The sequence below is a fragment of the Rhinoderma darwinii genome, chromosome 1, assembly GCF_050947455.1.
Source record: "Rhinoderma darwinii isolate aRhiDar2 chromosome 1, aRhiDar2.hap1, whole genome shotgun sequence".
Taxonomy (NCBI): domain Eukaryota; kingdom Metazoa; phylum Chordata; class Amphibia; order Anura; family Rhinodermatidae; genus Rhinoderma; species Rhinoderma darwinii.
This window is the reverse complement of record NC_134687.1, coordinates 666156157-666177566: the sequence shown is the minus strand read 5'-3', so window position 1 is coordinate 666177566 and position 21410 is coordinate 666156157. Positions and strand designations below refer to the sequence as shown.

At 39.7% G+C, this 21410-nt stretch overlaps 1 protein-coding gene across 2 annotated transcripts in view; it reads right to left on the bottom strand.

Annotated features, from left to right (window-relative positions):
• Positions 1-21410, bottom strand: part of LOC142664682 (uncharacterized) — a 104906-nt gene that overhangs the window by 17260 nt on the left and 66236 nt on the right. For both annotated transcript variants that reach the window (XM_075843919.1, XM_075843928.1), the window contains 2 exons: positions 11775-11872; positions 11494-11608 (listed from right to left, as the gene is read on the bottom strand). In XM_075843919.1, the coding sequence (XP_075700034.1) occupies positions 11494-11608; positions 11775-11872 (213 nt within the window). The remainder of the gene's footprint in view (positions 1-11493; positions 11609-11774; positions 11873-21410) is intronic.

The following is a 21410-nucleotide window of genomic DNA, read 5'->3' as shown; positions in this document are numbered from 1 at the left end:
ATGTGAGGAGTACATCAGGGTATATGTAATATGTGAGGAGTACATCAGGGTATATGTAATATGTGAGGAGTACATCAGTGTATATGTAATATGTGAGGAGTACATCAGGATATATGTAATATGTGAGGAGTACATCAGGGTATATGTAATATGTGAGGAGTACATCAGGGTATATGTAATCTGTGAGGAGCACATCAGGATATATGTAATATGTGAGGAGTACATCAGGGTATATGTAATCTGTGAGGAGCACATCAGGATATATGTAATATGTGAGGAGTACATCAGGGTATATGTAATCTGTGAGGAGCACATCAGGATATATGTAATATGTGAGGAGCACATCAGGATATATGTAATATGTGAGGAGTACATCAGGGTATATGTAATCTGTGAGGAGCACATCAGGATTATATGTAATATGTGAGGAGTACATCAGGGTATATGTAATATGTGAGGAGTACATCAGTGTATATGTAATATGTGAGGAGTACATCAGGGTATATGTAATATGTGAGGAGTACATCAGGATATATGTAATATGTGAGGAGTACATCTGGGTATATCTAATATGTGAGGAGTACATCAGGGTACATGTAATATGTGAGGAGTACATCAGGGTATATGTAATGTGTGAGGAGTACATCAGGGTATATGTAATATGTGAGGAGTACATCAGTGTATATGTAATATGTGAGGAGTACATCAGGGTATATGTAATATGTGAGGGGTACATCAGGGTATATGTAATATGTGAGGAGTACATCAGGGTATATATAAGCTGTGCGGAGTACATCAGGGTATATGTAATATGTGATGAGTACATCAGGGTATATGTAATATGTGAGGAGTACATCAGGGTATATATAAGCTGTGCGGAGTACATCAGGGTATATGTAATATGTGAGGAGTACATCAGGGTATATGTAATATGTGAGGAGTACATCAGGGTATATGTAATATGTGAGGAGTACATCAGGATATATGTAATATGTGAGGAGTACACCAGGATATATGTAATCTGTGTGGAGTACATCAGGGTATATGTTATATGCGAGGAGTACATCAGGGTATATGTAATATGTGAGGAGTACATCAGGGTATATGTAATATGTGAGGAGTACATCAGGGTATATGTAATATGTGAGGAGTACATCAGGGTATATGTAATATGTGAGTACATCAGGGTATATGTAATATGTGAGGAGTACATCAGGATATATGTAATATGTGAGGAGTACATCAGGATATATGTAATATGTGAGGAGTACATCAGGATATATGTAATATGTGAGGAGTACATCAGGGTATATGTAATATGTGAGGAGTACATCAGGGTATATGTAATATGTGAGGAGTACATCAGGGTATATGTAATATGTGAGGAGTACATCAGGGTATATGTAATATGTGAGGAGTACATCAGGGTATATGTAATATGTGAGGAGTACATCAGGATATATGTAATATGTGAGGAGTACATCAGGGTATATGTAATATGTGAGGAGTACATCAGGATATATGTAATATGTGAGGAGTACATCAGGGTACATGTAATATGTGAGGAGTACATCAGGGTATATGTAATGTGTGAGGAGTACATCAGGGTATATGTAATATGTGAGGAGTACATCAGTGTATATGTAATATGTGAGGAGTACATCAGGGTATATGTAATATGTGAGGAGTACATCAGGATATATGTAATATGTGAGGAGTACATCAGGGTATATCTAATATGTGAGGAGTACATCAGGGTACATGTAATATGTGAGGAGTACATCAGGGTATATGTAATGTGTGAGGAGTACATCAGGGTATATGTAATATGTGAGGAGTACATCAGTGTATATGTAATATGTGAGGAGTACATCAGGGTATATGTAATATGTGAGGGGTACATCAGGGTATATGTAATATGTGAGGAGTACATCAGGGTATATATAAGCTGTGCGGAGTACATCAGGGTATATGTAATATGTGATGAGTACATCAGGGTATATGTAATATGTGAGGAGTACATCAGGGTATATATAAGCTGTGCGGAGTACATCAGGGTATATGTAATATGTGAGGAGTACATCAGGGTATATGTAATATGTGAGGAGTACATCAGGGTATATGTAATATGTGAGGAGTACATCAGGGTATATGTAATATGTGAGGAGTACATCAGGATATATGTAATATGTGAGGAGTACACCAGGATATATGTAATCTGTGTGGAGTACATCAGGGTATATGTTATATGCGAGGAGTACATCAGGGTATATGTAATATGTGCGGAGTACATCAGGGTATATGTAATATGTGAGGAGTACATCAGGATATATGTAATATGTGAGGAGTACATCAGGGTATATCTAATATGTGAGGAGTACATCAGGGTACATGTAATATGTGAGGAGTACATCAGGGTATATGTAATGTGTGAGGAGTACATCAGGGTATATGTAATATGTGAGGAGTACATCAGTGTATATGTAATATGTGAGGAGTACATCAGGGTATATGTAATATGTGAGGGGTACATCAGGGTATATGTAATATGTGAGGAGTACATCAGGGTATATATAAGCTGTGCGGAGTACATCAGGGTATATGTAATATGTGATGAGTACATCAGGGTATATGTAATATGTGAGGAGTACATCAGGGTATATATAAGCTGTGCGGAGTACATCAGGGTATATGTAATATGTGAGGAGTACATCAGGGTATATGTAATATGTGAGGAGTACATCAGGGTATATGTAATATGTGAGGAGTACATCAGGATATATGTAATATGTGAGGAGTACACCAGGATATATGTAATCTGTGTGGAGTACATCAGGGTATATGTTATATGCGAGGAGTACATCAGGGTATATGTAATATGTGAGGAGTACATCAGGGTATATGTAATATGTGAGGAGTACATCAGGGTATATGTAATATGTGAGGAGTACATCAGGGTATATGTAATATGTGAGTACATCAGGGTATATGTAATATGTGAGGAGTACATCAGGATATATGTAATATGTGAGGAGTACATCAGGATATATGTAATATGTGAGGAGTACATCAGGATATATGTAATATGTGAGGAGTACATCAGGATATATGTAATATGTGAGGAGTACATCAGGGTATATGTAATATGTGAGGAGTACATCAGGGTATATGTAATATGTGAGGAGTACATCAGGGTATATGTAATATGTGAGGAGTACATCAGGGTATATGTAATATGTGAGGAGTACATCAGGATATATGTAATATGTGAGGAGTACATCAGGGTATATGTAATATGTGAGGAGTACATCAGGATATATGTAATATGTGAGGAGTACATCAGGGTACATGTAATATGTGAGGAGTACATCAGGGTATATGTAATGTGTGAGGAGTACATCAGGGTATATGTAATATGTGAGGAGTACATCAGTGTATATGTAATATGTGAGGAGTACATCAGGGTATATGTAATATGTGAGGAGTACATCAGGATATATGTAATATGTGAGGAGTACATCAGGGTATATCTAATATGTGAGGAGTACATCAGGGTACATGTAATATGTGAGGAGTACATCAGGGTATATGTAATGTGTGAGGAGTACATCAGGGTATATGTAATATGTGAGGAGTACATCAGTGTATATGTAATATGTGAGGAGTACATCAGGGTATATGTAATATGTGAGGGGTACATCAGGGTATATGTAATATGTGAGGAGTACATCAGGGTATATATAAGCTGTGCGGAGTACATCAGGGTATATGTAATATGTGATGAGTACATCAGGGTATATGTAATATGTGAGGAGTACATCAGGGTATATATAAGCTGTGCGGAGTACATCAGGGTATATGTAATATGTGAGGAGTACATCAGGGTATATGTAATATGTGAGGAGTACATCAGGGTATATGTAATATGTGAGGAGTACATCAGGGTATATGTAATATGTGAGGAGTACATCAGGATATATGTAATATGTGAGGAGTACACCAGGATATATGTAATCTGTGTGGAGTACATTAGGGTATATGTTATATGCGAGGAGTACATCAGGGTATATGTAATATGTGCGGAGTACATCAGGGTATATGTAATATGTGAGGAGTACATCAGGATATATGTAATATGTGAGGAGTACATCAGGGTATATGTAATCTGTCAGGAGTACATCAGGATATATGTAATATGTGAGGAGTACATCAGGGTATATGTAATTTGTGAGGAGTACATCGGGTATATGTAATATGTGAGGAGTACATCAGGGTATATGTAATATGTGAGGGGTACATCAGGGTATATGTAATCTGTGAGGAGTACATCAGGGTATATGTAATATGTGAGGAGTACATCAGGGTATATGTAATATGTGAGGAGTACATCAGGATATATGTAATATGTGAGGAGTACATCAGGGTATATGTAATATGTGAGGAGTACGTCAGGGTATATGTAATATGTGAGGGGTACATCAGGGTATATGTAATATGTGAGGAGTACATCAGGGTATATGTAATATGTGTGGAGTACATCAGGATATGTGTAATCTGTGAGGAGTACATCAGGGTATATGTAATATGTGAGGAGTACATCTGGGTATATGTAATATGTGAGGAGTACATCAGGATATATGTAATATGTGAGGAGTACACCAGGATATATGTAATATGTGCGGAGTACATCGGGTATATGTAATTTCTGAGGAGTACATCAGGGTATATGTAATATGTGAGGAGTACATCGGGGTATATATAAACTGTGCGGAGTACATCGGGTATATGTAATATGTGAGGAGTACATCAGGGTATATGTAATATGTGAGGAGTACATCAGGGTATATGTAATATGTGAGGAGTACATCAGGGTATATGTAATATGTGAGGAGTACATCAGGGTATATGTAATATGTGAGGAGTACATCAGGATATATGTAATATGTGAGGAGTACATCAGGATATATGTAATATGTGAGGAGTACATCAGGATATATGTAATATGTGAGGAGTACATCAGGGTATATGTTATATGCGAGGAGTACATCAGGGTATATGTAATATGTGCGGAGTACATCAGGGTATATGTAATATGTGAGGAGTACATCAGGATATATGTAATATGTGAGGAGTACATCAGGGTATATGTAATCTGTCAGGAGTACATCAGGATATATGTAATATGTGAGGAGTACATCAGGATATATGTAATATGTGAGGAGTACATCAGGGTATATGTAATATGTGAGGAGTACATCAGGGTATATGTAATATGTGAGGAGTACATCAGGATATATGTAATATGTGAGGAGTACATCAGGGTATATGTAATATGTGAGGAGTACATCAGGGTATATGTAATATGTGAGGAGTACTTCAGGGTATATGTAATATGTGAGGAGTACATCAGGATATATGTAATATGTGAGGAGTACATCAGGATATATGTAATATGTGAGGAGTACATCAGGGTATATGTAATATGTGAGGAGTAAATCAGGGTATATGTAATCTGTGAGGAGTACATCAGGGTATATGTAATATGTGAGGAGTACATCAGGGTATATGTAATATGTGAGGAGTACATCAGGGTATATGTAATATGTGAGGAGTACATCAGGGTATATGTAATATGTGAGGAGTACATCAGGGTATATGTAATATGTGAGTACATCAGGGTATATGTAATATGTGAGGAGTACATCAGGATATATGTAATATGTGAGGAGTACATCAGGATATATGTAATATGTGAGGAGTACATCAGGATATATGTAATATGTGAGGAGTACATCAGGGTATATGTAATATGTGAGGAGTACATCAGGGTATATGTAATATGTGAGGAGTACATCAGGATATATGTAATATGTGAGGAGTACATCAGGGTACATGTAATATGTGAGGAGTACATCAGGGTATATGTAATGTGTGAGGAGTACATCAGGGTATATGTAATATGTGAGGAGTACATCAGTGTATATGTAATATGTGAGGAGTACATCAGGGTATATGTAATATGTGAGGAGTACATCAGGATATATGTAATATGTGAGGAGTACATCAGGGTATATCTAATATGTGAGGAGTACATCAGGGTACATGTAATATGTGAGGAGTACATCAGGGTATATGTAATGTGTGAGGAGTACATCAGGGTATATGTAATATGTGAGGAGTACATCAGTGTATATGTAATATGTGAGGAGTACATCAGGGTATATGTAATATGTGAGGGGTACATCAGGGTATATGTAATATGTGAGGAGTACATCAGGGTATATATAAGCTGTGCGGAGTACATCAGGGTATATGTAATATGTGATGAGTACATCAGGGTATATGTAATATGTGAGGAGTACATCAGGGTATATATAAGCTGTGCGGAGTACATCAGGGTATATGTAATATGTGAGGAGTACATCAGGGTATATGTAATATGTGAGGAGTACATCAGGGTATATGTAATATGTGAGGAGTACATCAGGATATATGTAATATGTGAGGAGTACACCAGGATATATGTAATCTGTGTGGAGTACATCAGGGTATATGTTATATGCGAGGAGTACATCAGGGTATATGTAATATGTGCGGAGTACATCAGGGTATATGTAATATGTGAGGAGTACATCAGGATATATGTAATATGTGAGGAGTACATCAGGGTATATGTAATCTGTCAGGAGTACATCAGGATATATGTAATATGTGAGGAGTACATCAGGGTATATGTAATTTGTGAGGAGTACATCGGGTATATGTAATATGTGAGGAGTACATCAGGGTATATGTAATATGTGAGGGGTACATCAGGGTATATGTAATCTGTGAGGAGTACATCAGGGTATATGTAATATGTGAGGAGTACATCAGGGTATATGTAATATGTGAGGAGTACATCAGGATATATGTAATATGTGAGGAGTACATCAGGGTATATGTAATATGTGAGGAGTACGTCAGGGTATATGTAATATGTGAGGGGTACATCAGGGTATATGTAATATGTGAGGAGTACATCAGGGTATATGTAATATGTGTGGAGTACATCAGGATATGTGTAATCTGTGAGGAGTACATCTGGGTATATGTAATATGTGAGGAGTACATCAGGATATATGTAATATGTGAGGAGTACACCAGGATATATGTAATATGTGCGGAGTACATCGGGTATATGTAATTTCTGAGGAGTACATCAGGGTATATGTAATATGTGAGGAGTACATCAGGGTATATGTAATATGTGAGGAGTACATCAGGGTATATGTAATATGTGAGTACATCAGGGTATATGTAATATGTGAGGAGTACATCAGGATATATGTAATATGTGAGGAGTACATCAGGATATATGTAATATGTGAGGAGTACATCAGGATATATGTAATATGTGAGGAGTACATCAGGGTATATGTAATATGTGAGGAGTACATCAGGGTATATGTAATATGTGAGGAGTACATCAGGGTATATGTAATATGTGAGGAGTACATCAGGGTATATGTAATATGTGAGGAGTACATCAGGGTATATGTAATATGTGAGGAGTACATCAGGGTATATGTAATATGTGAGGAGTACATCAGGGTATATGTAATATGTGAGGAGTACATCAGGATATATGTAATATGTGAGGAGTACATCAGGATATATGTAATATGTGAGGAGTACATCAGGATATATGTAATATGTGAGGAGTACATTAGGGTATATGTTATATGCGAGGAGTACATCAGGGTATATGTAATATGTGCGGAGTACATCAGGGTATATGTAATATGTGAGGAGTACATCAGGATATATGTAATATGTGAGGAGTACATCAGGGTATATGTAATCTGTCAGGAGTACATCAGGATATATGTAATATGTGAGGAGTACATCAGGATATATGTAATATGTGAGGAGTACATCAGGGTATATGTAATATGTGAGGAGTACATCAGGGTATATGTAATATGTGAGGAGTACATCAGGATATATGTAATATGTGAGGAGTACATCAGGGTATATGTAATATGTGAGGAGTACATCAGGGTATATGTAATATGTGAGGAGTACTTCAGGGTATATGTAATATGTGAGGAGTACATCAGGATATATGTAATATGTGAGGAGTACATCAGGATATATGTAATATGTGAGGAGTACATCAGGGTATATGTAATATGTGAGGAGTAAATCAGGATATATGTAATCTGTGAGGAGTACATCAGGGTATATGTAATATGTGAGGAGTACATCAGGGTATATGTAATATGTGAGGAGTACATCAGGGTATATGTAATATGTGAGGAGTACATCAGGGTATATGTAATATGTGAGGAGTACATCAGGGTATATGTAATATGTGAGTACATCAGGGTATATGTAATATGTGAGGAGTACATCAGGATATATGTAATATGTGAGGAGTACATCAGGATATATGTAATATGTGAGGAGTACATCAGGATATATGTAATATGTGAGGAGTACATCAGGGTATATGTAATATGTGAGGAGTACATCGGGTATATGTAATATGTGAGGAGTACATCAGGGTATATGTAATATGTGAGGAGTACATCAGGGTATATGTAATATGTGAGGAGTACATCAGGGTATATGTAATATGTGAGGAGTACATCAGGGTATATGTAATATGTGAGGAGTACATCAGGGTATATGTAATATGTGAGGAGTAAATCAGGATATATGTAATATGTGAGGAGTACATCAGGGTATATCTAATATGTGAGGAGTACATCAGGGTACATGTAATATGTGAGGAGTACATCAGGGTATATGTAATGTGTGAGGAGTACATCAGGGTATATGTAATATGTGAGGAGTACATCAGTGTATATGTAATATGTGAGGAGTACATCAGGGTATATGTAATATGTGAGGGGTACATCAGGGTATATGTAAAATGTGAGGAGTACATCAGGATATATGTAATATGTGAGGAGTACATCAGGATATATGTAATATGTGAGGAGTACACCAGGGGTATATGTAATGTGTGAGGAGTACATCTGGGTATATGTAATATGTGAGGAGTACATCAGGGTATATGTAATATGTGAGGAGTACATCAGGATATATGTAATATGTGAGGAGTACATCAGGATATATGTAATATGTGAGGAGTACATCAGGGTATATGTAATATGTGAGGAGTACATCAGGATATATGTAATATGTGAGGAGTACATCAGGGTATATGTAATATGTGAGGAGTACATCAGGATATATGTAATATGTGAGGAGTACATCAGGGTATATGTAATGTGTGAGGAGTACATCTGGGTATATGTAATATGTGAGGAGTACATCAGGGTATATGTAATATGTGAGGAGTACATCAGCATATATGTAATATGTGAGGAGTACATCAGGGTATATGTAATATGTGAGGAGTACATCAGGGTATATGTAATATGTGAGGAGTACATCAGGGTATATGTAATATGTGCGGAGTACATCAGGGTATATGTAATATGTGAGGAGTACATCAGGTTATATGTAATCTGTGAGGAGTACATCAGGATATATGTAATATGTGAGGAGTACATCAGGGTATATGTAATATGTGAGGAGTACATCAGGGTATATGTAATCTGTGAGGAGTACATCAGGGTATATGTAATATGTGAGGAGTACATCAGGGTATATGTAATATGTGAGGAGTACATCAGGGTATATGTAATATGTGCGGAGTACATCAGGGTATATGTAATATGTGAGGAGTACATCAGGTTATATGTAATCTGTGAGGAGTACATCAGGATATATGTAATATGTGAGGAGTACATCAGGGTATATGTAATATGTGAGGAGTACATCAGGGTATATGTAATATGTGAGGAGTACATCAGGGTATATGTAATATGTGAGGAGTACATCAGGGTATATGTAATATGTGAGGAGTACATCAGGGTATATGTAATATGTGAGGAGTACATCAGGGTATATGTAATATGTGAGGAGTACATCAGGGTATATGTAATATGTGAGGAGTACATCAGGGTATATGTAATATGTGAGGAGTACATCAGGGTATATGTAATATGTGAGGAGTACATCAGGGTATATGTAATATGTGAGGAGTACATCAGGGTATATGTAATATGTGAGGAGTACATCAGGGTATATGTAATATGTGAGGAGTACATCAGGGTATATGTAATATGTGAGGAGTACATCAGCATATATGTAATATGTGAGGAGTACATCAGGGTATATGTAATATGTGCGGAGTACATCAGGGTATATGTAATATGTGAGGAGTACATCAGGATATATGTAATCTGTGTGGAGTACATCAGGGTATAATAAGAGGGTATAATAATGGGGTATATAATACAATTCTCCATAGATGTGGGTTACGCTGTGAGCAATCCTTTATACACAGGCCGGTGTCACACTGATAAATGCTGTGCTTTCCGATCCCCTTTTGGTCCACACTCTGCACCTTTGTAGTTTGGGGAATTTTGCTGGGAAAGTGTTGTCCTGGTATAATATGGGCCCCCTCGCTTCCAGCAGATATGTTTGGGCCCTTCTCCTCCTGGTTCCCAAATATTAGAGCCCTGATAAGCACCTCCTGAAACAGAAGGAAAGTTCCCCTTCGACTGGCTCATCTGTATATTTTTTCATCCTCGACTAATGGGAGCCATATCTTTTTTTATTTTTTCATAGACGTAGCGGTTTGAGGGCTTTTTATTAATACCATTTTGGGGTACATGTAACTTTTTAAACACTTTTTATTCCATTTGTTTTAGGCAAACTGATAAAAAAAAAGGCAATTTTATTTAAAATGTGGCGTTCACTGTTCTGTATAAATCACGTTACCTTTATCCTGCCGGTTATTTTTATTTTATTTTTTTGTTTTGTTGATTGAGCAGAGTATAGGCTTATTTTTGTGGGGCGAGCGGTCATTTTTGTTAATACATACGACTTTTTGTTGACTTTTTATGACATTATTTTTTAGCGCTAAAGTGACCAAAAAAATAGCGATTCTGGTGGTTTCATTTTTTTTTTATGGTGTTCACCATGCGATTTAAATAATGTCATATTGTAATAATTCAGACTTTATACGGAGGCGGTGATACCAATTTTGTTTCTTTTTTACAATACCTTAGAGGAAAAGTGGGAAAAGTTTTTTTTTATTTTCTGTACACCACTAAAAATGTTTTTAACTATTTTTAACACTTTTTATTAGTCCCTGCACGGGATTTGAACCAGCGTTCGTCAGACATACTAATGTATTGAATTATTGTCATTTTTACAGGCTTCTGGTGCCCCCCAAAATCTGATGCTAAGCCTAGTGCATGACCGGAGTCATAGATCACCTTGTAGAGAACTTCTATGTGCAGTCACAGCTCCCTCAGCTCCGGCACTATGTATAGCACATTGTCTGACGTGTTACTGTAATGTAGAACTAAGGAGGAACCCCACCTTACCAAACCTCCCAATTCACTTTCTAAATTCATTATTACTGACCTCTGGTAACACCTCTTGGAATTTCCTCCTCCATTTCACTCTTACACGGGTGTTCGCCCCTCACCCACTCTTCTTCTGCTTCATCCTCCACTTTAATAATAGTCAAATCTTCCCCCTGATTTCACATATGTAACAATTCAGTACAATACAGCAGAGAGTGCGAAGAATCTAACAGATCAACATAAGAACCCACCAAAATCTATGACCCCATCTATGACCGCAGAACCAAAAAGCTCCACACCCCCCTATATAGATGTGGTATAGGGCTCAGCTTCACCTACCTGATGATTCTCTGGGACATTGTGATTTTCCTCTGGACAGTCCTGGGAATACAGAGGACTGGGACTTCTCTCTGGTGGATTTCTCCTACTGGATCCATCTGTAGGAAACACACAGTGACTGAATACATGACTACTGTATATCTGTCTATATATCAGACACTTCTCTCTACACCTGCAATTCTATGTTTATTTAATATGAAATGTTAAATACTTTTGTGTCAAAAAAGACAAAAGTATAATAGGTATGATACCTTTATTGGCTAACCATAAAAGTTCTATATGAAGCTTTCAGAGCTCAGAGGCTCCTTCTTCAGGCAGTTTACAACATTTAGATGTTACACAAAGACAATTAGTATATGAAGTGATATATCATTAAGATAAGCCGGGGCAATAAAACGGAGGTTATAGGGGTGATGACTTAGGAGTTAAGGCATCTGGAGTCAGTCTGATGGGGGACGTGACGTGTGTCCATGTAGTGGCTCAGAAATCCTGGTGTTAGATTGAGGCCTTGTGTCAATGACTGGAATTTTATCATCATCTTGAATTCCCAAATTTTTCTTTCTCTGTTGTTTTTAAAATGACCCTTCAGAATGAGTACCTTTAAATCTGCCAAACTGTGATCAGGTCCAGAGAAGTGTTTTCCCCGGGTGTATCCACCTCCTGTTTTATTGTATGTCTGTGAAGATTCATCCTGGTTTGTAGTTTTTGTGTTTTCTCTCCGATGTAGATTCCTTTATCTATGCACCTTGTACACAGGATCATGTACACTACATTGGAGGATGTACAGGAGAACGTGCCAGTGATTTTATAGTCCTGCTGCGTGTTTGGTATCTGGATGGTGTTTGATGACCAGATGTTGGTACAGGTCTTGCATTTTCTACTGTTGCAAGGAAAAGTGCCAGTCTCTGATGGTGGTGAGAGGGCACTTCTGACCAGGAGATTCCTTAGGTTTGGTGGCTGTTTGTAGGCAAGGAGTGGTAAATCTGGGAATATTTCCTTCAGTTTATTGTCTTTGTTAAATATAGGTTGGAGATCAGCAGCAATTTTCCTCAAGATGTTCATTTGGGGGTTGTATATGACCACTAGGGGAACCCTGCTGTTGTCTTCCTTCTTTTTGTACTCCAGAAGATTGCTCCTTGGAATTCTTGTTGCTCTGTAGATCTGATCATCTATAATCCTTGGATGGTATCCCTGTTGTAAGAATGTATTCCTCAGTGATAGCAGGTGTTGTTTTGTGTCTTCACAGTCTGAACAGATCCGTATGTATCGCAGAGCCTGGCTGTAGATGATGGATTTCTTTATGTGTCTCGGATGGAAGCTGTTCCATCTCAGATATGCTGGACGGCCTGTAGGTTTATGGTAGATTGTTGTTTGTATGGTATTGTCTCTCATGTATATGGTCATGTCCAGAAAATGTATAAAGGTCGCGTCCTGAGATTTGCGGATACAGTTTAATGTGGTCGGGCGCAGAGGACATTTATTAAGAGCTCCCTGCCAACCAAAAAAAAGTGCCCTGGTACGTCCCGGAACAATGACACCTCTGCTTATTAGAGAATTCTATATTTCAAGAGAGGGAACCCGCCGTAAAGACCCTCATCTTTTATTAGTGACACAAAGTACCTGTATTAAGGAAAACAACTACTCCAAGTTTTGTCTCCACAAGGGATGGGAAACCACTGAAGTGTTGGAGGAAGCTCTACGGTTTTATAACACCAAGTTTCCTTTTACCTGGTGCGGTTATGAAGAATGAGAAAATAAAAATATATGATTACATTTAGTTAATTGGTTTTCAGTGAGCCCATGACCGCACCATTAGAGAGACGGCCTCCCTCCTGGACAGGAGACAGAAGCTCTATAAAGAAAGGGAACACCCCCATCCTCCTCTGTAGCAAGATCCATCGACCTATTAGGACAAATACGTAAATATTTTTAAATGAAAACGACCCCCACTGTCCTCCTCAATATATACAATAATCAGCCATAACATTAAAACCACTGACAGGTGACGTGAAGAACATTGACAATGCACCTGACAAGGGAGGAGATATTTGGCAGCAAATGAACAGTTTTTAAGGTTGATGTGTTGGAAACATGGGCAGGCAAAAGAATCTGAGCGACTTTGACAAGGGCCGAATTGTAGACGACTGGGTCAGAATCAGCATCTCCAAAACGGAAGGTCATCTGGGGTGTTCCTAGTATGCAGTGGTTAGTACGTATCAAAAGTGGTCCAAGGAAGGACAACTGGTGAAAGGGTCATTGATGTGCGTGGGGAACAAAGGCCTGGCCGTCTGGTCCGATCCCACAGGAGAACTACTGCAGAACAAACTGTTCTAAAACATAATGCTGGCTATGATTGAAAGGTGTCGGAACACACAGAGCATTTCAGCTCGATTTAGGGCTGCATCACTGCGGACTAGTCAGAGTACCCATTCCGACACCTGTCCTCTGGCGAAAGCTTCTACAATGGGCATCGGAACTGACCATAAATCAACGGAAGAAAGGTGCACAATCTGATTAAATCAAGTTAACTTTTACATCAAAAGAACGGGCGGGTGCGTGTGCGTCGCTTTCCTGGGGTAGAGATGGGAAGAACTACTATAGAACAAATTGCAGAGTGGCTGGCGGCTGAGGAAGGGAGATGCTTTGGGCAATGTTCTGCTGGTAAAACTTGGGTCCTGGCATTCACGTAGATGTTATTTTGAAACATACCACCTACCTAAACATGGTCATATATCAAGTAAACCCCTTCATGGCAGCAGTATTGTCAAATGTCAGTGGCCTCTTTTAGCAGGATAATGTGCCCTGCCGCACTGCAAACATTATTCAGGAACGGTTTGAGGAACATGACAAAGAGTTCAATGACTTCAAAGTGTTCAGGGCTCAAAGTGTTCAGGGCTCAAAGTGTTCAGGGCTCAAAGTGTTCAGGGCTCAAAGTGTTCAGGGCTCAAAGTGTTCAGGGCTCAAAGTGTTCACTTCAACTCCAAATTCCCCAGATCTTAATCCGATCGATCATCTGTAGGACACGCTGGAAAAACAAGTCCGATCCATGGAGGCCCCACCTCACAACTTACAGGACTTAAAGGATCTGCTGCTAACGTCTTGGTGCCAGATACAACAGGAACCTTCAGAGGACTTGTGGAGTTCCATGCCTCGATGAATCAGTGCTGTTTTGTTGGCATGAAGGGGACATACACAATATTAGGAAGGTGGTTTTAAAGGGAAGGTGTCACTTAAAAAAAAAAAAAATAATATAATATTGCTTTTAGTATGTCATTAACCCCTTCCCGCTCCTTGACGTACTATTACGTCATGGCAGCTGTATCGTTCGCGCTCCATGCCGTAATAGTACGTCTCGGGAGTAACGGCCGTTTCGGCCGTCCTCCCGACACATACAGGAGCTGTGACGCTGCTGTCTTGTTCAGCAGCTGTCACAGCTCCTACAGCGGGGACCGATCGCTGTGTCCCCGCTGATTAACCCCTTAAAAGCCGCGTTCTATAGAGATCGCGGCTTTTTAGGGGTTAAGCTGCCATCGCCGGCCTGCTACGCGATAGCGGCCGGCGATGGTGACTATGGCAACCGGACACCAAACAATGGCGTCCGGCTATGCCATAGACGGAAGCCTAGTGGGTCCTGACAACGTCAGGACCCACTATGCTTGCTGTCAGTGAGTAGCTGACAGTTCTAATACACTGCACTACGCATGTAGTGCAGTGTATTAGAATAGCGATCAGAGCCTCCTGCCCTCATGTCCCCTAGTGGGACAAAGTAATAAAGTGAAAAAAAAGTTAAAAAAAGATGTGTAAAAATTAGAAAATAAAAGATTTAAAAGTAATAAAAGTAAAAATCCCCCTTTTTCCCTTATCAGTCCTTTATTATTAATAAAAATATATAAAACAAACAAATAAACTATACATAATTGGTATCGCCGCGTCCGTAACGGCCTGAACTACAAAATTATTTCATTATTTATCCCGCACGGTGAACGCCGTAAAATAAAATAATAATAAACCGAACCACAATCACAATTCTTTGGTCACTTCACCTCCCAAAAAATGGAATAAAAAGAGATCAAAAAAGTCGCATGTACCTAAAAATGGTACTGATCAAAACTACAGTTCGTTACGCAAAAAATAAGTCCTCGCACGGCTTTATTGATTGAAAAATAAAAACGTTATGGCTCTTAGAATAAGGCAACACAAAAAGTGAATGATTGTTTACAAAACGTATTTTATTGTGCAAACGCCATAAGACATAAAAAAAAACTATAAACATCTGGTATCGCCGTAATCGTATCGCCCCGCAGAATAAAGTGAATATGTCATTTATAGCGCACGGTGAACGCTGTAAAAAAAAACGAAAAAAAAACAATAGTAGAATTGCTGTTTTTTAGTCACCACGCCACCTAAAAATAGAATAAAAACTGATCAAAAAGCTGCATGCACCCCAAGAAAACTACAATGAATTCCTCAAGGGGTCTAGTTTCCAAATTGGGGTCACTTTTGGGCGGTTTCCAATGTTTTGGCACCACAAGACCTCTTCAAACCGGACATGGTGCCTAATAAAAAAGAGGCCTCAAAATCCACTGGGTGCTCCTTTGCTTCGGAGGCCGGTGCTTCAGTCCATTACCGCCCAAGGGCCACATGTGGGATATTTCTCTAAACTGCAGAATCTGGGCAATACGTATTAAGTTGCGTTTCTGTGATAAATCCTTTTGTGTTGTAAAAAAAAATGGTATATAGAGGATTTTCTGACAAGAAAAAAATTTAAATTTCACCTCTACTTTGCTCTAAATTTTTGTGAAACACCTAAAGGGTTCATAAACTTTCTACATGCTGTTGTGAATACTTTGAGGGGTCTAGTTTCTAAAATGGGGTTTCTAATATATGGGCCCCTCAAAGCAACTTCAGAACTGAACTGGAACCTAAAAAAATAAATAAATGAGGCAATACTTCGCTTCTTACATTATACTGATAATGAGCCGTGCCCACCCCGAGATTACCCCAGTTTTGACCGTTTGTCTAAACGGAGACCCCTATTAGACCGTTCCAGTGCCCGGTTTTCCCAAGCATACACCCCCGAGAAGTGTATTTCTATTGATGAGTCCCTAGTACATTTTAAAGGGAGGGTTCAATTCCGCGAGTACCTGCCGGGTAAGAGGGCAAGGTATGGCGTGAAGATGTATAAGCTGTGAGAGTGCATCAGGGTATACCTACAGGTTTAGGATATATGAAGGAAAGGCCACCCCCAAACCAGACTGCATCCTGGACTACAATAGGTACATGGGAGTGATGGACTTGTAAGATCAAGCCCTGAAGCCCTACAGCGCCATGCGGTGTGGTATAAGAAGCTGGCCGGGCACATCATACAGATGGCTTTGTACAATGCGTACGTGCTACGTCGATGTGCAGGCCAGACGGGAACTTTCCTGGAATTTCAAGAGGTGATTATCAAGAACCTAATCTTTAGGGACCAAGAAGGGGGGGCACCCAGTACTTCTGGAAGCGAGCCCACACGCATCGTACCAGGGCAACACTTTCCAGGGGAAGTTCCCCAAACTGGCAAGAAGGGAAAAAGTCAAAAGAGGTGCAAAGTCTGCTATAAGAGGGGGATAAGGGAGGACACAATATATCAATGTGACACGTGTCCCGAATAACCAGAGCTCTGTATGAAAGTGTTTTAAAATTTATCATACATCCCTTGGTTTATAATTTACCCCAATTTTACTTACCCTGATGCACTCCGCACAGCTTATCCCCCCTCGTCTTTCCCCTCTGGGCCCTGCTGTGTGTCCAGGCAGCTGATAACAGCCACATGTAGGGTATTGCCATACCCGGGAGAACCCACATTACAGTTTATGGGGTGTAGGTCTCCGGTCAAAATGGCCACTACACCTCTAGATGAATGCCTTAAGGGTGTAGTTTTTAAAACGGGGTCACTTCTTGCGGGTTTCAACTGTACTGGTACCTCAGGGGCTTCTGCAAACATGACTTCGCACTAGAAAATCCCGAGTACGCCAAATGGTGGTCCTTTCCTTCTGAGCCCTTTCATGGGCCCAAACGGCAGTTTATCACAACAAATGGGGTATTACGGCACTCAGAACAAATTGCGCAACAGAATGGGGTATTTTGTTTCTTGTGAAAATAAGAAATTTTCAGCCAAAACTACATATTATTTGACAAAAATAATTTTGTTTTCATTCCCAGCCCAATTCAAATAAGTTCTGTGAAGAAACTATTGGGTCTAAATGGTCACATTACCCATAAATGAATTCCTTGAGGGGTGTAGTTTCCAAAATGGGGTCACTTCTGGTGGGTTTCCATTGCTTTGATACCTCTGGGGCTCTGCAAATGTGACATGGCACCCGAAAACCAATCCAACAAAATCTGTACTCCAAAGAACACACAGCGCTCCTTCCCTTCTGAGCCCTCCCATGGGCCCAAACGGCAGTTTATCACCACAAATGGGGTATTGCCGCACTCAGGACAAATTGGGCAACAAAATTGAGTATTTTATTTCTTGTGAAAATAAGAATTTTTGAGCTAAAATGACATATTATTGGAAAAAATATATTTTTTTTAAATTCCCAGCCCAATTCAAATAAGTTCTGTGAAGAAACTATGGGGTCTAAATGGTCACATTACCCATAAATGAATTCCTTGAGGGGTGTAGTTTCCAAAATGGGGTCACTTCTGGTGGGTTTCCATTGCTTTGATACCTCTGGGGCTCTGCAAATGCGACATGGCACACGAAAACCAAACCAGCAAAATCTGTACTCCAAAGAACACACAGCGCTCCTTCCCTTCTGAGGCCTCCCATGGGCCCAAACGGCAGTTCATTGCCACAAATGGGGTATTGATGCACTCAGGAGAAATTGGGCAACAAAATTGAGTATTTTGTTCCCTGTGAAAATAAGAAATTTTGGTAAAAAATTACATCTTATTGGAAAAAATGACATTTTTTTAATGTCACAGCCCAATTGAAATAGGTGCTGTGAAAAAACTGTGCGGTCAAAATGCTAACAATAACCATAAATGAATTCCTTGAGGGGTGTAGTTTCCAAAATGGGGTCACTTTTGGTGGGTTTCCATTTCTTTGATACCTCTGAGGCTCTGCAAATGCGACATGGCACCCGAAAACCAATCCAACAAAATCTGGACTCCAACAAACATATAGCGCTCCTTTCCTTCTGAGCCCTCCCATGGGCCCAAACGGCAGTTTATCACCACAAATGGGGTACTGCCACACTAAGGACAAATTGGGCAACAAAATGGGGTATTTTGTTCCCTGTGAAAATAAGAAATTTTGATCACAAATGACATTTTATTGGAAAAAATGAAATTTTTTTCATTTCAGAGCCCAATTCAAATACGTGCTGTGAAAAAAATGTGCGGTCAAAATGGTAACAACAACCCTAAATGAATTCCTTGAGGGGTGTAGTTTACAAAATGGGGTCACTATTGGGGGATTCCTACTGTTTTGACACCTCAACACCTCTTCAAACCTGGCATGCTGCCTAAAATATATTCTAATAAAAAAGAGGACTCAAAATGCACTAGGTGCTTCTTTGCTTCTAGGGCTTGTCTTTTAGTCCACGAGCGCAGTAGGGCCACATGTGGGACATTTCTAAAAACGGCAGAATCTGGACAATACATATTTAGTAGTGTTTCTCTGGTAAAACCTTCTTTGTTACAGAAAAAAAAATGAATAAAATTGAAATTCAGCAAGAAAAATGAAATTTGCAAATTTCACCTCCACTTTGCTTTCATTCCTGTGAAATGCCTGAAGGGTTAAAAAACTTTCTAACTGCTGTTTTGAATACTTTGAGGGGTCTAGTTTTTAAAATGGGGTGTTTTATCAGGGTTTCTAATACATAGGCCCCACAAAGCCACTTCAGAACTCAAGAGGTACCTTAAAAAAAAGGCTTTTGAAATTTTCTTAAAAATATGAGAAATTGCTGTTTATGTTCTAAGCCTTGTAACGTCCAAGAAAAATAAAAGAATGTTCAAAAAACGATGCCAATCTAAAGTAGACATATGGGAAATGTGAACTAGTAACTATTTGGGGTGGTATAACCGTCTGTTTTACAAGCAGATGCATTTAAATTCTGAAAAATGCAATTTTTTCAAAATTTTCTCTAAATTTTGCAATTTTTCACCAATAAACACTGAATATATCGACCAAATTTTACCACGAACATGAAGCCCAATGTGTCACGAGAAAACAATCTCAGAATCGCTTGGGTAGGTTTAAGCATTCCGACGTTATTACCACATAAAGTGAAATATGTCAGATTTGAAAAATGGGCTCTGAGCCTTAAGGCCAAAACTAGGCTGCGTCCTTAAGGGGTTAAAATACATTTTATTTATTTGTGTTTTTGTGTTGTACTTTTTCTTTTTTTCTTTCTTTTACTTATCTATGGGGGCTGCCACAATGAATAGGAGTCAATGAACGGCTCCCGTCTATTGCTTCTGTTCTCTGGCTCTGTACTGCGCAGACGCAGGTCAGAGTCACACAGCAGAGAAGCTGGTTTGTAGGGAGATAGCAGGCGCCATCATGAAGACCAGCTGAACTGCAGGGAAGGTGTGTGTCTCTGTCTGACCCTCTTCTCTGACAGAACGCCGCTCTCGTGACCCCCAAAGGGGCCCCCCCACCCGACGGGCCCCCCTGTAGTCGTGCAGGAGACTCTGCATAAAAGGACACATTATGTAACTGTCCTGGGAACGTCCTGAACGATAAATCTCTCTAGTTGTGCTGAGATTAAGAGGTTCATTAGTCACATTTCCAAACAGTCTTAGTACAACTAGAGAGATTTAATGTTCAGGGGTCTGGGAAAGCTGTGTGACCACCATTACCCCTCCTACTGGAGTGTTTGGGGATGTGACTAATGAACCTCTCACACTCCAGTAGGAGGGGTAATGGTGGTCACCCAGCTTTCCCAGACCCCTGAACGGTAAATCTCTCTAGTTGTACTGAGACTGAGAGGTTCATTAGTCACATCCCCAAACGCACTCCAGTAGGAGGGGTAATGGTGGTCACCCAGCTTTCCCAGAAGCAGATATAACCAGGAAAGGGCTGGATGGACGGGGTGAGCGTGCACAGTGTTTTTGGTGATCCCCCTCTGTCATGTGATTGGACCTAGGTTACCGGTTCATCAGACGGGCTTCATGTGACTATAAATCTGTCCATAACAAGAGACAGTGCACTCAGGACAAGCCCTGCCCTCATGCCGTAGTTGTGTGGTTCTGTCTGCAGTGATGGCGGTGAGTGGCTCTGACACCCGCCTCCCCCGTCGGGTCATCTCAGGACAGAAGGGGGTGTCCGGATTGGAGACACAGCGCCGCACCTGTCCTCAGGTTGCGTCTGGTATTGCAGTTCAACTCCATTGAAGTCAATAGGACAGAGCTGTAATACCACACACGACCTGAGGACAGGTGCGGAACCATGTTTTCCTGGAAACCCCTTTAAGACTTTTCGTGTGTGTGTGGGTGTGTCAGAGCGTGCACGGGCGCCGCTGATAGTTCATAGCCGCTCATCAGCTGTATTGAAGAATCAGCGGCTAGCACCCCACACACACACACAAATCCCCCCAAACGCGCAAAATCAAGTGTAATCAAGCATTTTTTTTAATGTGGTTT